This window comes from Symphodus melops (genome assembly GCF_947650265.1).
Source record: "Symphodus melops genome assembly, chromosome: 18".
Taxonomy (NCBI): Eukaryota; Metazoa; Chordata; class Actinopteri; order Labriformes; family Labridae; genus Symphodus; species Symphodus melops.
The window spans coordinates 5,878,038-5,896,068 of record NC_136708.1 but is presented as its reverse complement, the minus strand read 5'-3'; the positions used below and the strand labels follow the sequence as shown (position 1 = coordinate 5,896,068).

The following is an 18,031-nucleotide window of genomic DNA, read 5'->3' as shown; positions in this document are numbered from 1 at the left end:
TGGTTAACTGAAACCTTGTCAATGTGGAAGTATAATCTAAGAATATAGATCAAGATATAAGCAGTGTGACACACAATGTCACTCCCACTCAGGATCTAAAAATAGCCCACCTTTTGAACAAGTATGCACTATCAGCACTCATCAGTACAATTTGCCGGATCTGCTGGCCCGCTATCGGAGAGCATTCTTGTGGCAGAAAGCGCCGCAGGCCATTAGCGAGGCGTAAGGAGTCCCACTGGTTTATTTCCAGTTCAGACTGTGGCTTTTCTCTGCGCTGGGAGCGGTGATTTATCCTGCTGCTGTCGTTCCTGTCCTGCTGTCCTCAGCACAATCACTCGGCGCTGGTTCTCTGCGAGCGTACCTCTCGCCAGGCTGGCAGAATTACATTCAGCGAATGATGAAAAAAAAAATCTCAGATGCAAGCACCCCCCCCCCCCCCCCCCCCCCTTCTCTCTCTGAACCCCTTTCAAAGTAAGTGTGATTAATCATACTTCCTTTCTCTACTCACGTCGGCTGTCTTTCTAATCATCCACATGCTTGTTATGTATCAGCTGAACACAGTGAATGAAAAGAAAATCTTTTGTATGTTCTCAGTCAATTGCTCTCTCTTTCGTACTCAATTTGTATTTCATTTTTTCGCTGGGACTGACACCATAACAGAGCAGCTCGAGACGACCTGTGATTAAACACATCAGCTTTTATTCTGGTGATTACAGCAGCAGTGGCACAATCCTCTCACGCAGTCTAATGACATGAACCAGTACGGGAGCCCAGGCAGGTTTTAGTAAGTCACATAATCCTTCATGATAACTAAAGCATTAGCAAAAGCCCAAAGCATCCATCACAGTGGGAGTCAGACGGATTTTGATTTCTGATAAACAGAAGGGATTACATTTATGTGTTCACTAAGACTTAGAGGATTGTCCATACGAGGAGACGCGTATGCCTCTGCAAACGTATCGACTCGGTGCTGATGTGTTGAAATGTCGAGATTAAGACTTCTGTCTGACATTTACGGGCATTAGTCAGACAAATAGAAAGCACATCTGCATGATCTCTGTTTAAATAGTCAGGAACTTAAAATAGTGCCAAACAAATACCATTACATCGTGTCAATATATTCTCTACAATACTGTCTGAAGTGACTCCAGAGAATGCATGCTGGGTAAAAAAAGTATTCCCATGGCTGGATTAAACTGCTACAGAGCCTATCTATTATTAACCCTCTGTTTCTTTCCCTCGCTGTCTGTTGTGTACAGGCTTGTTAGACTAAAATGTAAAATGATGAAATCTTTATTAACTTAATATGAAGAATATCTTTCAGGACATTGAGATATTTGTATATTTATAAAATAATGAAAGCTGATCTTCAAAAATACTTTGTGCATGGGTAAATTTGTTTTTTCATGAATTTAGCCCTCAATAAAAACAGTGTGTTGTATGCTTTTATAAATATCATTATTATACAGAGAGAAAACTCCAGGGACAGAATTAGAGCGACCCACTAGAGTGAAACTCTTACTTGGTAAGTTGTATAAGATATAAGCTAACCAAATAAAACACATAGCAAATATGCATATGTACTGTATGCACATATTGCATCCCCAATATGTAAGATATCTACTGAATTAAATCATAGAACTATATCATTAGACTTGAAAAAAACATGCTATGTTGAAGTGCTTGATTCTCTGAAAACTGCTTAGCAGTACGCCGTTTTTGAGAAGGTAGGTGGTTGTAAAGCACCCCTCCATGGCCTCTTTCCCCTTCGCCCTTCAGTTTGCTGGGCAAACTTGTTTCAGATATAACTACCAGACTCAAAACAGCCGCGGCATTATTCTCATGAGTTACACGAGCAGAAATGTGGAAAATAACATATCATAGCATCGATATGGGAGATGTTTTTGTTAGGATGCAGACATGTTTCAAGACTGATGTAAAACTGGCTAAACACTGAAGCTTCTATGTCCACAACATGTCAACCTGCGCGCTCCAATTACATGTTGCTTCTTTTAATATTAAAAGATTAAAAGCCAAATGAAAATAGTTACATGCAACGATTATTCAAACAGATAAACACTGAGCTGAATTAAAGCTAGCTTTTGAAAAGTTCTACTTTTCCTCTTCAAAGACAACTTTAAAGAGCCCCCCAAACAATACAACTTACAATAGCTCTTTTATTATAATTACATGATTTTAGGCTTTGGATTAAATCCTCATAGCACATAACGTCAGAGAGACTTTCAGATCTAAGTGAAGCTGTCGTGGAGTTAACATATGTTTTTTAAAATATTGTAGGCAAACAGCTTTAGTACATCAATGTAGTTTCCCAACGACAGAGTTAAAGAGAAGGTTCCAGAGAAGTGCCAAGACGGGCTCTCAAATATAATCAGAGCAGTTTCATTTTCTTGAAATGAATCTAGGTGTTACCAACATGCAGAACATTAATAATCCATTTGTCCAATATGTGTTTTTTGTGTGTGAAAGTGTTTCTAGGGCGGATATTCAGACAGTTGAGCAACAACAGAAAAAACAAGAGGGATATAGATATAACTAAGGTCCCTGGGCAGACTGACACCAGGGATTTGTGAAGGTAGTCCTCCACCTGTTCTCCATCTTAAAACTTAAACCTTAAGGGATCTCAAACTTCACCAAGATTCTCTTTTTTTATTTCGTACCTGTATAAATAGGTTGAAAAACTGGACCTCTGAAGAAGAGAAAAATGACATCCCTAACAAACATGAAAGTCTTCTGTTACTTTCTGCATTTTACACTTGTCTTGTTTGTAGTGACAACATAATGAAATGACCTCAATGACATTAATTTAACATGTTATTTAAAAAATTACACTCAGTCCTTGAAAAAAAAAATCAAGCTAATAACGGGATCTTTAATTACACAACCTTTCAGAAGAGGACTTCGTTCAGCTGTTCCTGTGGATCATTTGGTTTTAATGAAGTTACGACACCATGATGTGCTGGATGTGAATTAAGCAACACTGCAGATCTGCGGATCTCTCATTTTAAACTGCCCACTTCAGACAACATTGTACTGTAGATTGTTCTAATCCTCAACTCACCCACCAATTAGAGTCTAAAGCCGTGGTATATTTGCTTTAAATGCATACACAAATTCATGATGCCAGCCTTGCGTATCTGTCAGTGGTTAGAGGCAATAATTGTGCTTTTCAGAATTTAACCCTACGACTGTGAGATACAATACACATATAACCACCAGGGGCAGTGTGGGGTTGTATGGTGAAGAGACCGGACATGACAAAATCAGGAACGCCAGAGAGTCTTAAACCTGATTGGTCACCCCAGATGGTGCCCCAAAATCCAAATCTATGATTGGCTATTTACCTAATCAGAGGCGGGACCTTACCAGGGAAGTACAAATCAATTATTCTGGCTGTTTTTCAAAAGGCTAATGGTAGCCCTTTCCACTACGACGGTGACAGAAAGTTTTTAAGAAAAGTTACTAGTTCGAGTCAGAAACTACAGTCATGATCTGAGAGTTAACATGAGATGAATTTCATCAAGTCTCGCCATTTTTGTTTACATGAAACTGTGTCAAATCAAGATTCTTTACTTTGCTGTTTCACATGGTAGGGTTTATATGGTGCTCCCTCTCGATGAATCCTCCAGTATAGAATTGGTTATACACAGGTATTTGAACATGTATGTTGGTGGTTCAAAAGCAAATTTATTTGAGCCTTTAAGGCAGGGTAGGTAATTTTCAAAAAACTAGCATGATTTTGAAAGTAGCATTCCCTCTGCGTCATCTTCACCCACCCCCTCCCCTCTGTGCTTCCTCAAAAGCCACGCCCCTCACTTACATGCACTATCGAGCCATTGGTCCAGAAGCAGATTTCAGCTCATGTATGGGGTAGAGAACGAGCAGAGAGACAGACAGGCATGATTGGTTTATAAAACTCTTACTGACTGCAGACATTGGCTGAACTTTTTAAAAGATGCAACCGCTGCAGATGACAGAATTTCTTTCTTTTTACAGTTTTACATCCATATAAATTAGTTCTTTCAGTCTCTCAGCCTGATGTCCATGTATGCACAGTTGCTACTCTATAATTTAAAAGCAACACTGTTGTGCTTAGTTATTATCAGAAACACAGCTTCTATCAAAGTGTTTTTACTCTTTGGCATTCAGAACACCGTTGGAAGAATGAGGGCTGGGGATACGTACGAGCAAGCTGCTCAAAAACTGCAAAAAAAAAGAAAAAAAAGAAATAAGAAGCCTGCTGCTGCATGTGTGAAATCACTGTTCAAGGGATGGTACAGCTCAGTGATCAAAGCTCTATCCAGGTGGAAATGATGGATGCACGGGGCATCAGTTAAACTCAGCACATTTAAAACATTCCCTGACACCCTCTGTTCGCACCGCTAGCCATGTCTCCTTTGATGATCCTTTTGTAAACGTGAATATGTTAGAGGCAGGACCGATCATGTTAGCTTAGAGAAAAATCTAAATGAAACATTCCTGACACAGAAATGTTAATTACTCAGCACCTTTTCTGTTGTTGTTTTGGAACATTTCTGGTGATGTATGAAATGGACCCGTGGAAGCACCAGAGTCCTAACACTGTTTTACATATTCATCAATCCAAGGTCACAACTTTGCAAGAAGCCACTCTTCCTATTGTGAGTGTAAAAGAAAGGATTCAGCACAGCAGGACATTGGGTTTTAGTTGTTCTCACTCCCGATTAGTCAAATAGGACAGATCTGGCACACTTCAGAATATGTTGTGCAGATTCTCCTTTTAGCATTATTTGTGATCACTGATTAATAGTTTTGTTAGTTACATAAATAATGTGCAAGTAAGTCATGACAAATGCTGGTTTGCAACATTATTCCTTAGATAAGGCCATTTATTTCTCACCTTACCAAATAGCTCAGGTGACAGAAATGTAAGTTAAGAGTGATGCACCAGATATGTATGGATCACTCCCAGCGGTTTGAAACCAGTTATTTAGCAGATCAAATTTGACCAATCGTCGGGACGATAACTTTGTAACGGTGTGTTCACTTTTATCTGTTTACTCTCACTGCATCGTTGGCTGTGGTTCCTTTCACAAAACTCAGTAGCTTAACCAGAGATGCATGGATTGCAAGGTCTTTGGACAATTTCCAATTCTTTTTTTGTGAACATACTCAATACTGATTTGGGCAGATTTTCTTTCTTTAAGGAACTTTTTCTGGCAGTGAAAACATTTGTTGGAACTTTTCTGTCAGAAAAAATCTATTTAATTGTTCTAATAAATCACAGACTTTTAATTCACCGTTATTAAAGAGAAAAACTTAAAAACTGCCCCAGGTGACAAAGCCCTGTCTTATTGCCGCTTAAAAAAGAATCTCTATCAAAACATACATTTCCTGTATTTTTGTAAAATTTAAGCCATGACTTACGTTGGAAGGTTTTTTATATGTACAGAAAAACAAAACACATTTGAAAGTGTCTATTAAAAATAAAACATGGGTTGAATTATCTGCATTAAGTTTAAATACAAGACAGAGTTAAACAGCTATTATTGACATTCTCGTTACACCGTTAATCTTAAAATTTGTGACATTACCTGACATCCTTACTCTAGCTCGGAACTAAACAGCACTGTGTATGTTCCAACGACTGAACATCAAGTCTCTAAATGAACGCTTCTTATTTGTTTTTTGGTCCAACTCACACAACATGCTGCATATGTTACACGTCCAATATTGTCAAAGCTCAAATAAGAAAAGCTCATGTAATTGTGGGTTGTAGCAGACTTGTTATTCACCGAAGGATTTCTGTGTGATATTGATGTACTTAGTGTTGTATAAATATGCAGTGTTCTATTTAACAGACTATTGTAGTCAGATTTTTGAGACTACTCAAATTAAAATAAGAGCTCAGTTTTATAGCTGCTTGTTGTAGTTTCTTAAGTAGTTGAAAAATCTATGATCCATGTTTCCTTTAAAGCAGACCTGGGCAAACTACGGCCCGTTGTGCTTTCCTCTCCAGCCCACGCAAGACCAATCATGAATCAAATATATATATATATATATATATATATATATATATATATTTAAGCTGTGCATGCAATACAACTCTGATGCTTTTATTCTGAAAGGTGCTCCTTTCATATCACTTCCATATGGACATATGCAGTGCGCGCGCGTGAGTGAAGGTGAACGGCGTTGCTTGCAAAGCTGCAAAGCCAACAACCCAACAAAACGTTACACAGCGAGAGATCCAGCTGTCAGGCCGAGTTACGTTATTTTTTCATAAAATGGCCAGATAAAGTAAGGCCTTTTCTGACTTGAACTTTATTATGAGTGTTTATTGGACTCTGTTGCACTGATATGCCTGGAGAAAAAGGCAGCACTTGAGAACGTGCCACTCTCCCGACACACTGTGACGAGGCGGGTTGAGGACATCGCTGCAAACTTGGAGCCTCAGCTGAAGGACCGAGAGGCCGACTTTGACTATAATAATTGTCAAAAGATACTTGTCCTCCTTGGATCTACCTACATAATGTGAACAGACATGACAGACAAGTTCAACAGATCCAAACACAGATCCTCTATTAATGATGAGCACCTCTCAGCAGCGCCACCTCAGACATTCAGCCAGATATAAATGCTCCTGTTGAAGTCCAACACAGACTGGATTATTCTCACTGAAGTGAATGGATGAAATGAAAAACATTAAAAGTTACTTTTTGTTGTATGGACTTGTTATAAGGTTTTTCTTTGCTTGTGAAGATAAAGTTAAAAAATAAATTGCACTTTTTTTTTGGTTTATTATTTCTATAGTTGTATCTTCTCATTTGACCTGTACACCACAATTTAACAAAGCCTATTTCTACACATATTTACAGACTATTTGTATCCTTTTGATTGCCAGTATCAGCTATTAAAACATATAAGTTTGTACAGTGAGAAAGTTGAGCAGAGTTCAAGTTATCATTGCAGTGGCCCTCTGACAAAATTGGGATTTCTCATGTGGCCCATTGTAAAGAAAAATTGCCCACCCCTGCTTTAAAGGCACAGTTACAATCATGGCAGGCTGACGACTGGAAAAGCATTTTTTTTTTTTCCTTTCCTGAAGATGTTTCGATCCATGACATAATTAAAGTGCAACCTATGAGCCACATTAAAGTTGCAATTCATCAAGGTCATGACCAAAGCTTTACTTTGCAAGTTTTACTGGGCCTTATGGGCTACTTCACTGGATGTTAGACTATTGCTAACGTGACCTTGGAGACCAGCGCATTCAAAACTAATGCTCCAAACACTCGGCCACTGACCATGAGTCCATATTTGATAAGATAGCTGAGAGAACATGTTGTATTTTTATGATTCAGTACAGTATCAGGAAGTGTAGTCATTGTAAAAGCTGAAGGAAAACACAGTGAGAAGAACTGCTGCATTTCAACCTGGCCGGAATGAAAAAACCCAACAGTATGTTTCTGCCTTAGAGCGAATCTCTAAACCTCCACTCTGAAATCCATCACCCAGGAATTGGCAGGAACCTCCTAATAAGCACTCTCTTTCTGAACAAAAGGCAGGAGTGATATAGGTGAGGTGTACAGCCAAACAGGCTGCTTCTCTTTTACCTCCTTCTAGCTAATTGATGACTTGGATGGTTGAGGGAGAGAGAGCTGAAAAGCTGTTCAAGTAAAACATGGACAGGGAGAAAAGCATCATTCAGGCCTTTTGTCTCCCCGACTGTCTGCAGCTGCTGCCGGGAAAGTGTTCAACTGGTGTAAAGGTTGTATGACTAAGACGCGTGAGTGCACACGGCCTCCCTCCTGGACACAGTAATGCATAACATTTGGGTTTCATGTATAAAAAGCGGTGACCTTGTGAGGTAATCTAAGCTGGGAAGTGTTTGATGGATGGCGACATGCCAGAGGTGGTCAAGTTGGATGTGAGCTCAAACCGTCACATTATCATAATGTTGCAGATTGAAAGGTTTAGCTACATGCGCTGGGTAACATGCAGTTCAACTTGTGCAGGAAATCTTCTGGACTGATACTAAAAATGGTCTGATTTCTTAGAGGGATATCTGCAGAAGCTACGGACAGTATGAGGAGGAAGAGAACACTGCATATTTCATGATGAATGTAATACGCAGTATTTCAATATTTTTCTGAACTTAGTTTAAAGGGGTTCACCAATTAAACATTTAAAAGTGATTTGCAGGTCAAGCGATGAGATGTATTGCGTTGAAATCGTGCATATAAAGTCTACAACATCAGAGAATGACCTCGCGTTGATGACTGCTGCATTGTGGGAAATGAATCCAACTTTAAAGATTAAGGATTTCTTTGTTTCTCCTTCGTGGATTTTGACCATTTTCTTTGTCTTTCTTGGATTTTTTTGATAATTAAGAACAGAAAAAAATGTAATCAAAGTGAGTTAGGTTTGGTTGTGGGATCTTATTTCTCTCTCATCTGTCCAATAAAAGCATCAACAAAAACATTAGGAGACTGGTCAACAACTACTTAATGGATTATTCTAAAGATTTATTTTAATGATGTGGATTTATTTAATTTCCTCACAAACATGCAGCTAAGCTCTTAATAAGCTCAAGAAAATATAATTTGCATCAATAACAACAATCTTAAAGCCATTTTTTTGTGTGCATTCGCAGCTTATCTTCGTGCATTATAAAGCTTTAACCCGTCTGAAAGGTGACACGGTGAACCTGGGATGTAACACCTCAGAAAAGCTTCCATTTTTGACTCTTATCCACACTGACAGTCAAACCTGCTGATGAGTTTTCATTAGCTTCACACTCTGAATGAGCCTGCAGTGATTGACATAAGGCATGTCTTTGCTCTTTATCTCAAACGCACAGATTCTGATTGATCTGCGCTCTCGCTCTCTGTTGCAGTTTAACTTTGTCGGCAAACTCCTCGGGCCACGCGGGAACTCGTTAAAGAGACTACAAGAGGACACTCTCACAAAGATGTCAATTCTCGGGAAAGGATCCATGAGAGACAAAGAAAAGGTAACACTCGACTGTTTTTTTTTTCTTCCATTTCTGGCCTTGCTCTTGATGCTCTTCCACTCTTCTACCTCCACATCTTTTTTTTGTTATCTTTTTTTTTTTAATCTCTCCATGGTGCGGTAAGTCTTTTACGGTTAGAAGCAAAGAGCGGCTGGACCAACCTTTCAAGTGAAGTGAGGGGAACTTTAATAAGGAGGACCAATGAAATTCCAGCTGAAGTACACATTTTGAGATGAACTAACACATCGATACAAAGTCACAGTTTGCTGCTCAGTTGAGCTCTAACAGATATTTATTCAACCGCATCATCCAACAAGATAAGATATTAAAAAATATCAAAAACACAATATTCTTATTGTAGTATTTATTTCTGTTACATTACACCATTTTACACATTTAACCTTTTGTATTTCTTTTCTTTTTAATCACATGATATGGGATTTTGCATGCTTTGAGTGATTCAATGCTCACCTTCAATGAAAGCTCCAACCACAATTTCTGCGACTCGCTCTCGTTTTGTCGGTCTTAACCAAAGCACATCAATGACAAAATCATAAAGGCACAAATCCAAACCAGCTCACCTTTCACAACTGCAAAACACTCCTGCTGCACTGTACAAAACCTTTATCCATGCACAAGATGACGTTTTGCTTATTCATATTTAACACCTGTAATGATTATTTACTTTTCTTTAATCACGTATTCATTCCTCGTACAAGTACCTCGAGTACATAAAGACAAGATGACGTGTGTTAACACAACATGCTGCTCTCTCCGTGAAGAGAAAAGGAAATAGTCTAATTGCAAGACGATGAGCTCATATTCTCAAATATCAACCAGAACATTTTGTTGACACTTTAAATGAAAGTCATAATATTCACCATTAACTATACTTGCACATTAGCATGCTAATTAGTAACATACTGGCTGCGTATTAGGCATTATTGATCGTTTAATAGGTATTGTACATGACCATTGTGTATAGCTAATAAACCATTCACTAAGAGTTTGCGCTCATTCTCCTCCTAATTACTGCTAACTGTGAGGAAGTTGTTGTAGATGAATCATGATGTTGATATGCTGTGCTTACGTCTACCTCATAAGGGCAACACTAATCAAAGCACATTAATAACAATGTTCATGTTCAACACCTGACTTCTGGTGAAAAAAGTACAATAACAAAACATAATTCATTTTTTTTACTGACAGAGATGAAAAGGTCTTTCAAAATCTTGATTTAAAAAAAAAAAAATGGTTACACTATAAATTAAAATTAGCTTCACTTTAAATAATACAAAAGCAGCAGTTTAAAGTGTAACCAAAGTTATACTTATTTTTCGAATGGATGCATTAGTTTAAAGTGACACAAGATGTTTCTGCTTATTTATTAACGTAAAACACGTCAGAGGAAAATGATACTTTCTCTGAAGTATACAAGTTGTAACTTTTCTCCGTGTGCTCCGTGTTTTTGAGATCTGACTTGAAGCCTTTTTCAGTCTGAAATGTAGTTGATACATTTTAGATGACACGAAATTGAAAATGAGAATCTGTAAGTTATTTACTCGTACAAATATGAACACATGGAGCAAGTGTCATCTTTTTGATTTTTGTTTCTCTTAGCTTTTAATGTGTGTTGCATTTTAGATAAGCCCCCCCCCCCCCCCCCCCCGTAACTCTGACTACATTTGACTGACAGCTCACGGGTAGCATGGACCACATACGGTTTTGATAAACAGCTTCATGTTGAAAACAAGTTTCAAAAGTTTATGTAAATGGGAATGATCTTTTAGTCCAAAAACATCTCTCACATCTCTCAAAGGCTGCTCTCCCATCATATAGAGAACACACAGTCATATATAGAGAGCAGATGCTACACACACACTTCTCTCAGAAAGCCTCTGATTAAAAGAAAAGAAGATAAAAAAAAAGACGATGTGTCTGAAGCAACGTCTGAAGCTGGAACATTTCAAACACAGTGCAGTTCAATGACCTCGATCATCAGTGGTGGGTACATAAAGAGGGGATATAAATGTCAGGTCTTAAACCACAGAATTGATAGCAGACTGGACTGGTTAACAGAGAATAAATCGACTTGACTCGGCTGGTCTGCATTCCTCCTCTCAGACTGTTTGTCAGGGCTGATTTGTTGGCAGCGTTGATCTGCCACATCATACAACACCTTCCTTTTTGATTGCTGTGATCAATAGTCTGTGATGGTCGACTCCTCTTGAGAAGCTGGAGAAAAGATCTGTCATGGAGATGTGCTGACCTCGGCAGCCCTAACCTGTCTGCACAAACACAGTACGGGATTTATGACTGACAGCTTTCTGTCGAGGACACGCCGAGCAGCGCAGCTTCCTCTTTTTTTTTGAAGGGGGGGGGAGAGATACACCCTTACTCCAAAAAACTGTGTTTTATCTTCTGCTGGATGCTGACTCTCTGCTTTCAGCTTCATGAGATGCGTAATCGTCGTTTTCAGACCTTGAAATGCCTCTTGTAGGTCAGGAAGCTGCAGGAAAAAAAAGCTGTTCTACTTTGAAGGCTTTTTTCAAGTTCAGTAAAACAAAGCTGTCTGTTATGAAAAAGACACTGTTGCCTTTAAAGACACGTCTCTATCGAAATACTTAACATGCTGTACTGTATGTCTGGATAGCCAACAGGAAAAAAAAAAGGTAGTGTACAATTTCCACTCAGCAGAACTCATTAAATGGAGATGTAATGGCAGGCTTGCCACTGAGTGAATACAGTACAATGGACGTGTTGGAGGCTGAAACTGTACAATTCTCAGCGCATTCCCCTTTAAAGCTACTGCATATGGCGGAGTCGCTGCAAAGAGCTGGGATAATTGCTGAGATATTTGCCGCCGCAGCACCTTGATCTTGTGTTGACAAGAATGTGAGTGCGGAGAGGTTGAAAGGCACCGAGCTGCCGGAGTCAGAGTCTCCCCGCCTGGTTATGGCACCTCGGCTGTCCTGCCGCTGTCAGAGCAGGATGATGTAAAGGCATCTGTGTTCCGCGCCCTTTCTCGTTAGCGCCGTGATTAACTCATCCATTTTCCTTCCCTGGGACTTGTACTCCCTCTTTAATTTTCCTGATAGACAAAAGCATCACATCGTCTTCGATTCACTTTTGCTTCGTCCTGCGTCGGCTCTAATTGCCAGCTGCTGAGAAAACACCTTCTCTGTCGAGGAGGAGTGGTCTGTGTGTGAGAGAACAAAGAATTCACCAGCTTGTGCATGCATGCAACTAGATCAGCAGTCTGTTTTCATTTGAAGATGTAGGAAAGGTCTTGTTTGCTTCACGTAAACCAGGATGTGCATTTCAGGTGATCAAACGTGTGCAGGATCTCTGTAAACTTCATTGCCTAAACCTGTGTCCAGACTTTATCCCCTGTGGAGGTTGTTATTCCTTCTTCTTTGGAAAACATGAAATGCACATGACTCTATGGAATAGCCCTGTTATAGAAGTAACTAAAACACAAGAATAAAAACAAAAAATCTGTACTGTGATTAATAGGAAATCTTAGGATATATGATTTGATTAAAAAAAAAATATATATATATATATATATATATATTCAAAAACCAGCTAGAGGAAAATCAAGTGAAAACAAGATATTCACAAATATATTGATGTTCTATAGTTAAAGCCCTATCAATCACAATAGAGTGACACTGTTGCATTTAATCATAGTCTGCTGATTTGAACCATGATATTCATCTGAATCTCGGAGCTGCTCAACTTCAACCGTTATAATTACCATCATCAGTCCTCCTTCCCGTTTCATTTCAGTCGCTAGTATTAGCCTGTTCAGTGTATTATTACACTTTATTACAGCTAATACTACACATACTTACGTACAACAACATAATACTGCACCTTTATTACTAGCATAGTAGTCATACATCTGTTTTTTTTGTATGTTGTTGTTGTTTGTCTCTGCCCATCTTCTCTCTGCTTCCCCTTCTATCGCCCTCCCTCCCTCATTTGCCACTGCTGCTTTGATAAATGTTGTCATGGTGGATTCATGTTGTAAGTAATATAATGAGCTGTACGGTTTAAGTGTCTTGATATAACATTTGTTGTGAATTGATGTTGTACACAGCAAGATTGATTCATTGATGAAGACTGATTTTGGTGCCACTTGAGGACAAAGTATTTTCAATGTAAAAATGTGACCCTGCTTTCTTTTATCAATAAAATATTCCTCATTGAGAATTTAGCAGAGGAAATGTAAAGGCTGTTTGTGTCAGGGTGAGGTTAATCACATCGACTTACACCTGCCATTCATTGGTTTTAGACCTTAGAAGTTACGATATAGAAACAACCAGTGTTGTTGTTGATGGTCTCGTTTGCTTGTGTAATCTTTAAAGAGTCAGATTGACTTATTTGAAAACTCCTCTAAAGGAAGGTGTAAGGCCTCAGCTGTAATTATTGTAATTACTGGGAAAATAAGTCAAATAGTCATAATTTAACAGCAAAATAATCCTCTCCAGTCAATGTAGTACATGTAGGTTGTCATGTTGCAGACACAGAAGCTTCAGTGTTTAGCCAGCTCTGCATCAGACTTCAAACATTTCTGTTTTTCTAAACTGTCTCCATTTTTTTAAAAATCATCTCCAGTATCAATCCTAGTTTGAGCATGTTTTTGCTCGTGGAGCTTTTTAGAGGAATGGCGAGGCTTCTTAGGTCGGGGAGAATCCGTTTTATCTGAACCCGTTCGCTTCCCCACTTACACCACTGCACCACCGTCTACCTTCTCTGATCAAAACAAATAGAGACCATTCTGCATCAGGATAGAAACTAAGAAGGATGATGTACTGACTGCTGCATGTTTCCTTCCAGTCTGATCATATAGTAAGGTTATTTAGTGATTCAATTCAAGAGATATCCAATATTGCTTCTTTCTACTACAACTTTTAGGAAGTTTTATTTTGTGTTGTCTTAAAAACGCTCTGGGCAAAGTGGTACTTCTTGTCTCTCAGCTTATGTGTTTTCTGATGAAAGATTGTTGTTGAGTTTTTTTTACCCGGCTTATGTACAACTCTTATGGTCATTGTCAAGGTCAGAAGCCCCCCAAAAAGTTTTGCTTATGAAAGTATTTTGTTCCTTCTGGTCTCATTTTCTCTTTTAGCTCATATAGACTAATAACCTTTTCACACATCAGGAAATCTCCACAAGAACTCCAGAGATTATCCAGAGGGGCTGTTTGCGTTTACACATACAGCCCAATTTTGTGCTCGGACTTCACCCAGAGTTTTTCTTACAAGACCCCTAGTATTTTTTTCTGCAGCAGGTCCGAGTATGCTCACGTGAGAATGTACAGGATTATCTCGAGAGAATTCCCCTCGTGCCAATAGGAGGGAAAGTGGGATCTCTCTGCAAGCAATTAAACGGCTGCATTAAGTTTTCTACTTGCCAGTTTTTTGTTCTCAGCTCTATTGTTGACGTTGTTATTCTTTTGGACTCCACCTAGCATTGATATAAAGGCACATATTGTAGCGGACAAAGCTACTTCGGCATAGTTTTATTACGTCACATCTTACCTCAGGAGATCCCCCGGCCCTCCCTCCTGTCTGACAGTGATGTGGGGAGCATGTGTGAACGGCTAGGTTGGGAGAATCTCCGGAGCAGTCCTCCTGTAATTATCTACAGTACATACAGCTTCTGTATGTTTAAATGGAATGGTGCTAACAAATAATTGATTAACTACATGTGTTTTAAAAGTCACAAAAGTCAGACTAAATTTTTCATTTGAAAAGGTTACCAACATAAAAGCCTTCATCACAAAGCTTCCTTACAGCAGAGTGATGAATGAAGAGCGCTGATCGATCAGTGAATCTGAGTCCAGAAATGAATGATTAGCTTAAATTGAAGCCTGTCAAAACAACTATGTTTTTAAAACCAATGTTAGCGGTCTTTACTCTGCGTAAGAGGTCTTTAGTTGCACAGGTCCTCTGGACCTTGAAGTCAGCAGATAATAAAAAGTATGGTGGACAACACAATGTCTGTACTTTATGAATCAGGGGAAGATGAGGTGGGTCACATTTTCTTCAGTTTTGTTATTTGATTGGTTAATAAAATCCATGAAACGTGTGGAAACCCTTGAATGGTGCATTGGTGTCAATTTATGATTTTTTTCTTTCACTTTTAAAGTTGTTTACATAATTTCATCTTAAAGCTCAAAGTCAACTCAATTTGTCGAACGGAAGAAAATGAATCACAGAATATTTTGAAATTTGTAGGTTTGACATTTTTCTTACAAGAAAAGCAAGCATTGGTTTCTGGTTTCATCGCCTTCGAAGGTCCTTTACTTTTTGTCATTTCTAATTGAAAATTCTTAAAAATTTGAAGAATTGCCTCAACAAAAAATCACAATTTAAAAACTTGAATTTGGTCTTGGGGAAACTTTACTGCCAATGATTTGAACTTATTGACATTTTATGAACAATTGATTAAAAAAATTTTTCCACATTAGTCTTGAAGAAAACTATTCAATTCAAAAAACTTTATTTGTCCCCAGGAGGCAATTCAGAGAACGATCACAAGTTACAGGCCCTACATGTCCTTTCTCTATGCTGATCCTGCTGGAGTCCTCACCAATAGCTTTACCCTAGTCCCCAGTCTGTTAGAGAATAGAAGTTAAAGTGCTGCTGCTGGTTTATAAATTCAGTGGTTTAGGGCCAAACTACATTATTGGCCTTCTGATTATCCATGAATCATCCAGACCACTCAGGTCGTCTGGTCCAGGTCTGCTCTCAGTCCCCAGAGTCAGAACCAAACATGTAGAAGCAGCATTCAGTTTCTATGCTCCTGATATGTGACAAACTGTCAGAACTCTGAAACTCTCTGTTCTTAGCTGCCTTTCATTAAACACTTTTCATACATTTATCTGAGAAAGTTTAGACAATAACTGCAACTTTAACACAAAAAACTCTTTTTTTTACGTTTTATTTTTCAAATCAGTGTAAACTGTGTTTATTGTATTTCAATGATTTTATCTATCTTATTGTATCTTTTCTGAGATTATTTATTGCCTCTGTTTGTGTTTTTTTCTTCCTCTTTTTGAAAGTTTCTGCCTGGCATGTGTTTAAATAAAACTGCCTTGCCTTGAAGACACTTGATTCTTTCAGAGCAGTGTTAAAGTGGAAATCTGATCTTCGTGTTTGGAAACCACTTTGAGTGCTAGTGTTGATGAACAAGGAGATCAACAAAGTTGTTATCTACTTTCTCACCCTGACAGAATGATGTACGTCGGCAACCTGTTTTCAAATATCTGTCCTTAATTTCATTTGGAAGTGAATGCTCTGAGCTCGACTTTATTCTTTACCTCTCGGCTCTGTCTGCAAGAGCTTGGAGCGACGTGGCCTTCTGTTCCTACCATGAACGTCTTTTCATAAGCAGATTTATAGAGCAAAAAAATGAAAAAAAGTGTAAACAGAAGGAAGATGCTGCCGGTAGATATGCGAAACAGACAGCTGTAATCTCTCACCGTTGGCTGCTCAGCTGCTAAAGGACACTGCTGGATCAGCGATGCCTCCTTATCAGGGTCTGGGAGAGACACCCAATACATATGAACTGCTATTATATCTTCTGTATCTTATGCAAATCATGTGGTCACACGTACAGATTGGTTTCATACCGAGAAAGGTCGGTGTCAAGCCTCTAGCTATGACACCGACCCCTTGAACATGTTAAATGGACTGCATCGACAGAAAGATGAAGGAAGAGAACCGACACTTTTAGAAGTAAAGATGACTTATGAGTCACGCTGACATACCACTGGACTGTCTGGTTTTTTGGCTCTTCACACAGTTAAAGCGCAAGATAATTATTATTTTGCATATCTCTTCTTCATGCAAATATACGAAGGAACACATGAAAGGGATGAGAAGCGATCTGCAAGCAGCCATCTCTTCCCGACACCCTGCTCACATTCCCGACTCGACACCAGCAGCTCTGTGAGCACTGCTGCTGTGCGCAAAGGAGACCTCTGCTCGTAAAGCACAGATTTATTGAGGGAAATTAACATATCATTAACATATCACAGGCTCTCTTAAGAGGAAGGTTATTTATAATTAGGTGACATCAGAGATGTTGGCTTGCATGGTGCTGGAGAGGGAGAGGGGAGATAGGAAGTTGCCATCACTAGAGAGGCCCCAGAGAAGACTTTTTTTTTTTCTGTTTTTTTTTTTTTTTTCTGTTTTGTTGAAAAGAAGAAACTGGGACGCAGAACCTGTTGTTTCCTTTGTGCAATGTGTTGGGGAGACATTTGGGGTTTTCACTGTCCTATTTCTCGCCATCAATAACTTTATACTGGCCTGCTTCTGTTGGGCCTGAATGGCCTGTGCAGCCCCCTTACTGTTCAAATGGTTTGCTTTTTTTTTCTGTCTAAGTGTTGAGTGCATTTGCAGACGAGTGAGTGGAGCGAGTTTCATATGCTGTACTTTCAGGGGTTTGACTGTACACTCATCAAACAACATACATATGCTCTTTAACAGGAGGTCAGAATATAATGTATAATATGAACCTAAATTCTAAATCCAGTAACTTTGTAGTTGTTGTCGTGGCAACAGCTGGTTGCATCGATGTAAGGAACACTGGCGATGAAGACTGCTGTTTTTTATTTTATTTTTTTTAATCCTCTGAAAACAGCAAGATACTACTGAGTTCATGTTGCTGAGAGACGCAATATGAAATGTCAATCTGGGACAGCAGTTGTTTTGAACAGACTTTATTGGCAGCACCAGGCTCAACATGTCTGACATGACAAGCTGATTGACTTTTCTTTTTTCGTTTTATCAACATCAGATGTGTTGGCTTCTCTACCATACAAGAGGATGATTCATTTTATTTATGTTGAAATATCTGAAAATAAAGAGGCAACAAATCCGCTCTCTAAACTTTGTTTGTGTTGCTTTTTGGATGTGTACTGATGGTTTGTGTCCTTTTTACATTTGAATTCAATTTATCATAACCCATTTCATTTTCATTTTTTCGCGTTATTGTTGTGACATA

At 38.8% G+C, this 18,031-nt stretch overlaps 1 protein-coding gene across 2 annotated transcripts in view; it reads left to right on the top strand.

Moving 5' to 3' along the window:
- Nucleotides 1–18,031, top strand: part of khdrbs3 (KH domain containing, RNA binding, signal transduction associated 3) — a 116,174-nt gene that overhangs the window by 55,515 nt on the left and 42,628 nt on the right. For both annotated transcript variants that reach the window (XM_079368139.1, XM_079368138.1), the window contains exon 3: nt 8,897–9,013. In XM_079368139.1, coding sequence (XP_079224265.1) covers nt 8,897–9,013 — 117 coding nt within the window. The remainder of the gene's footprint in view (nt 1–8,896; nt 9,014–18,031) is intronic.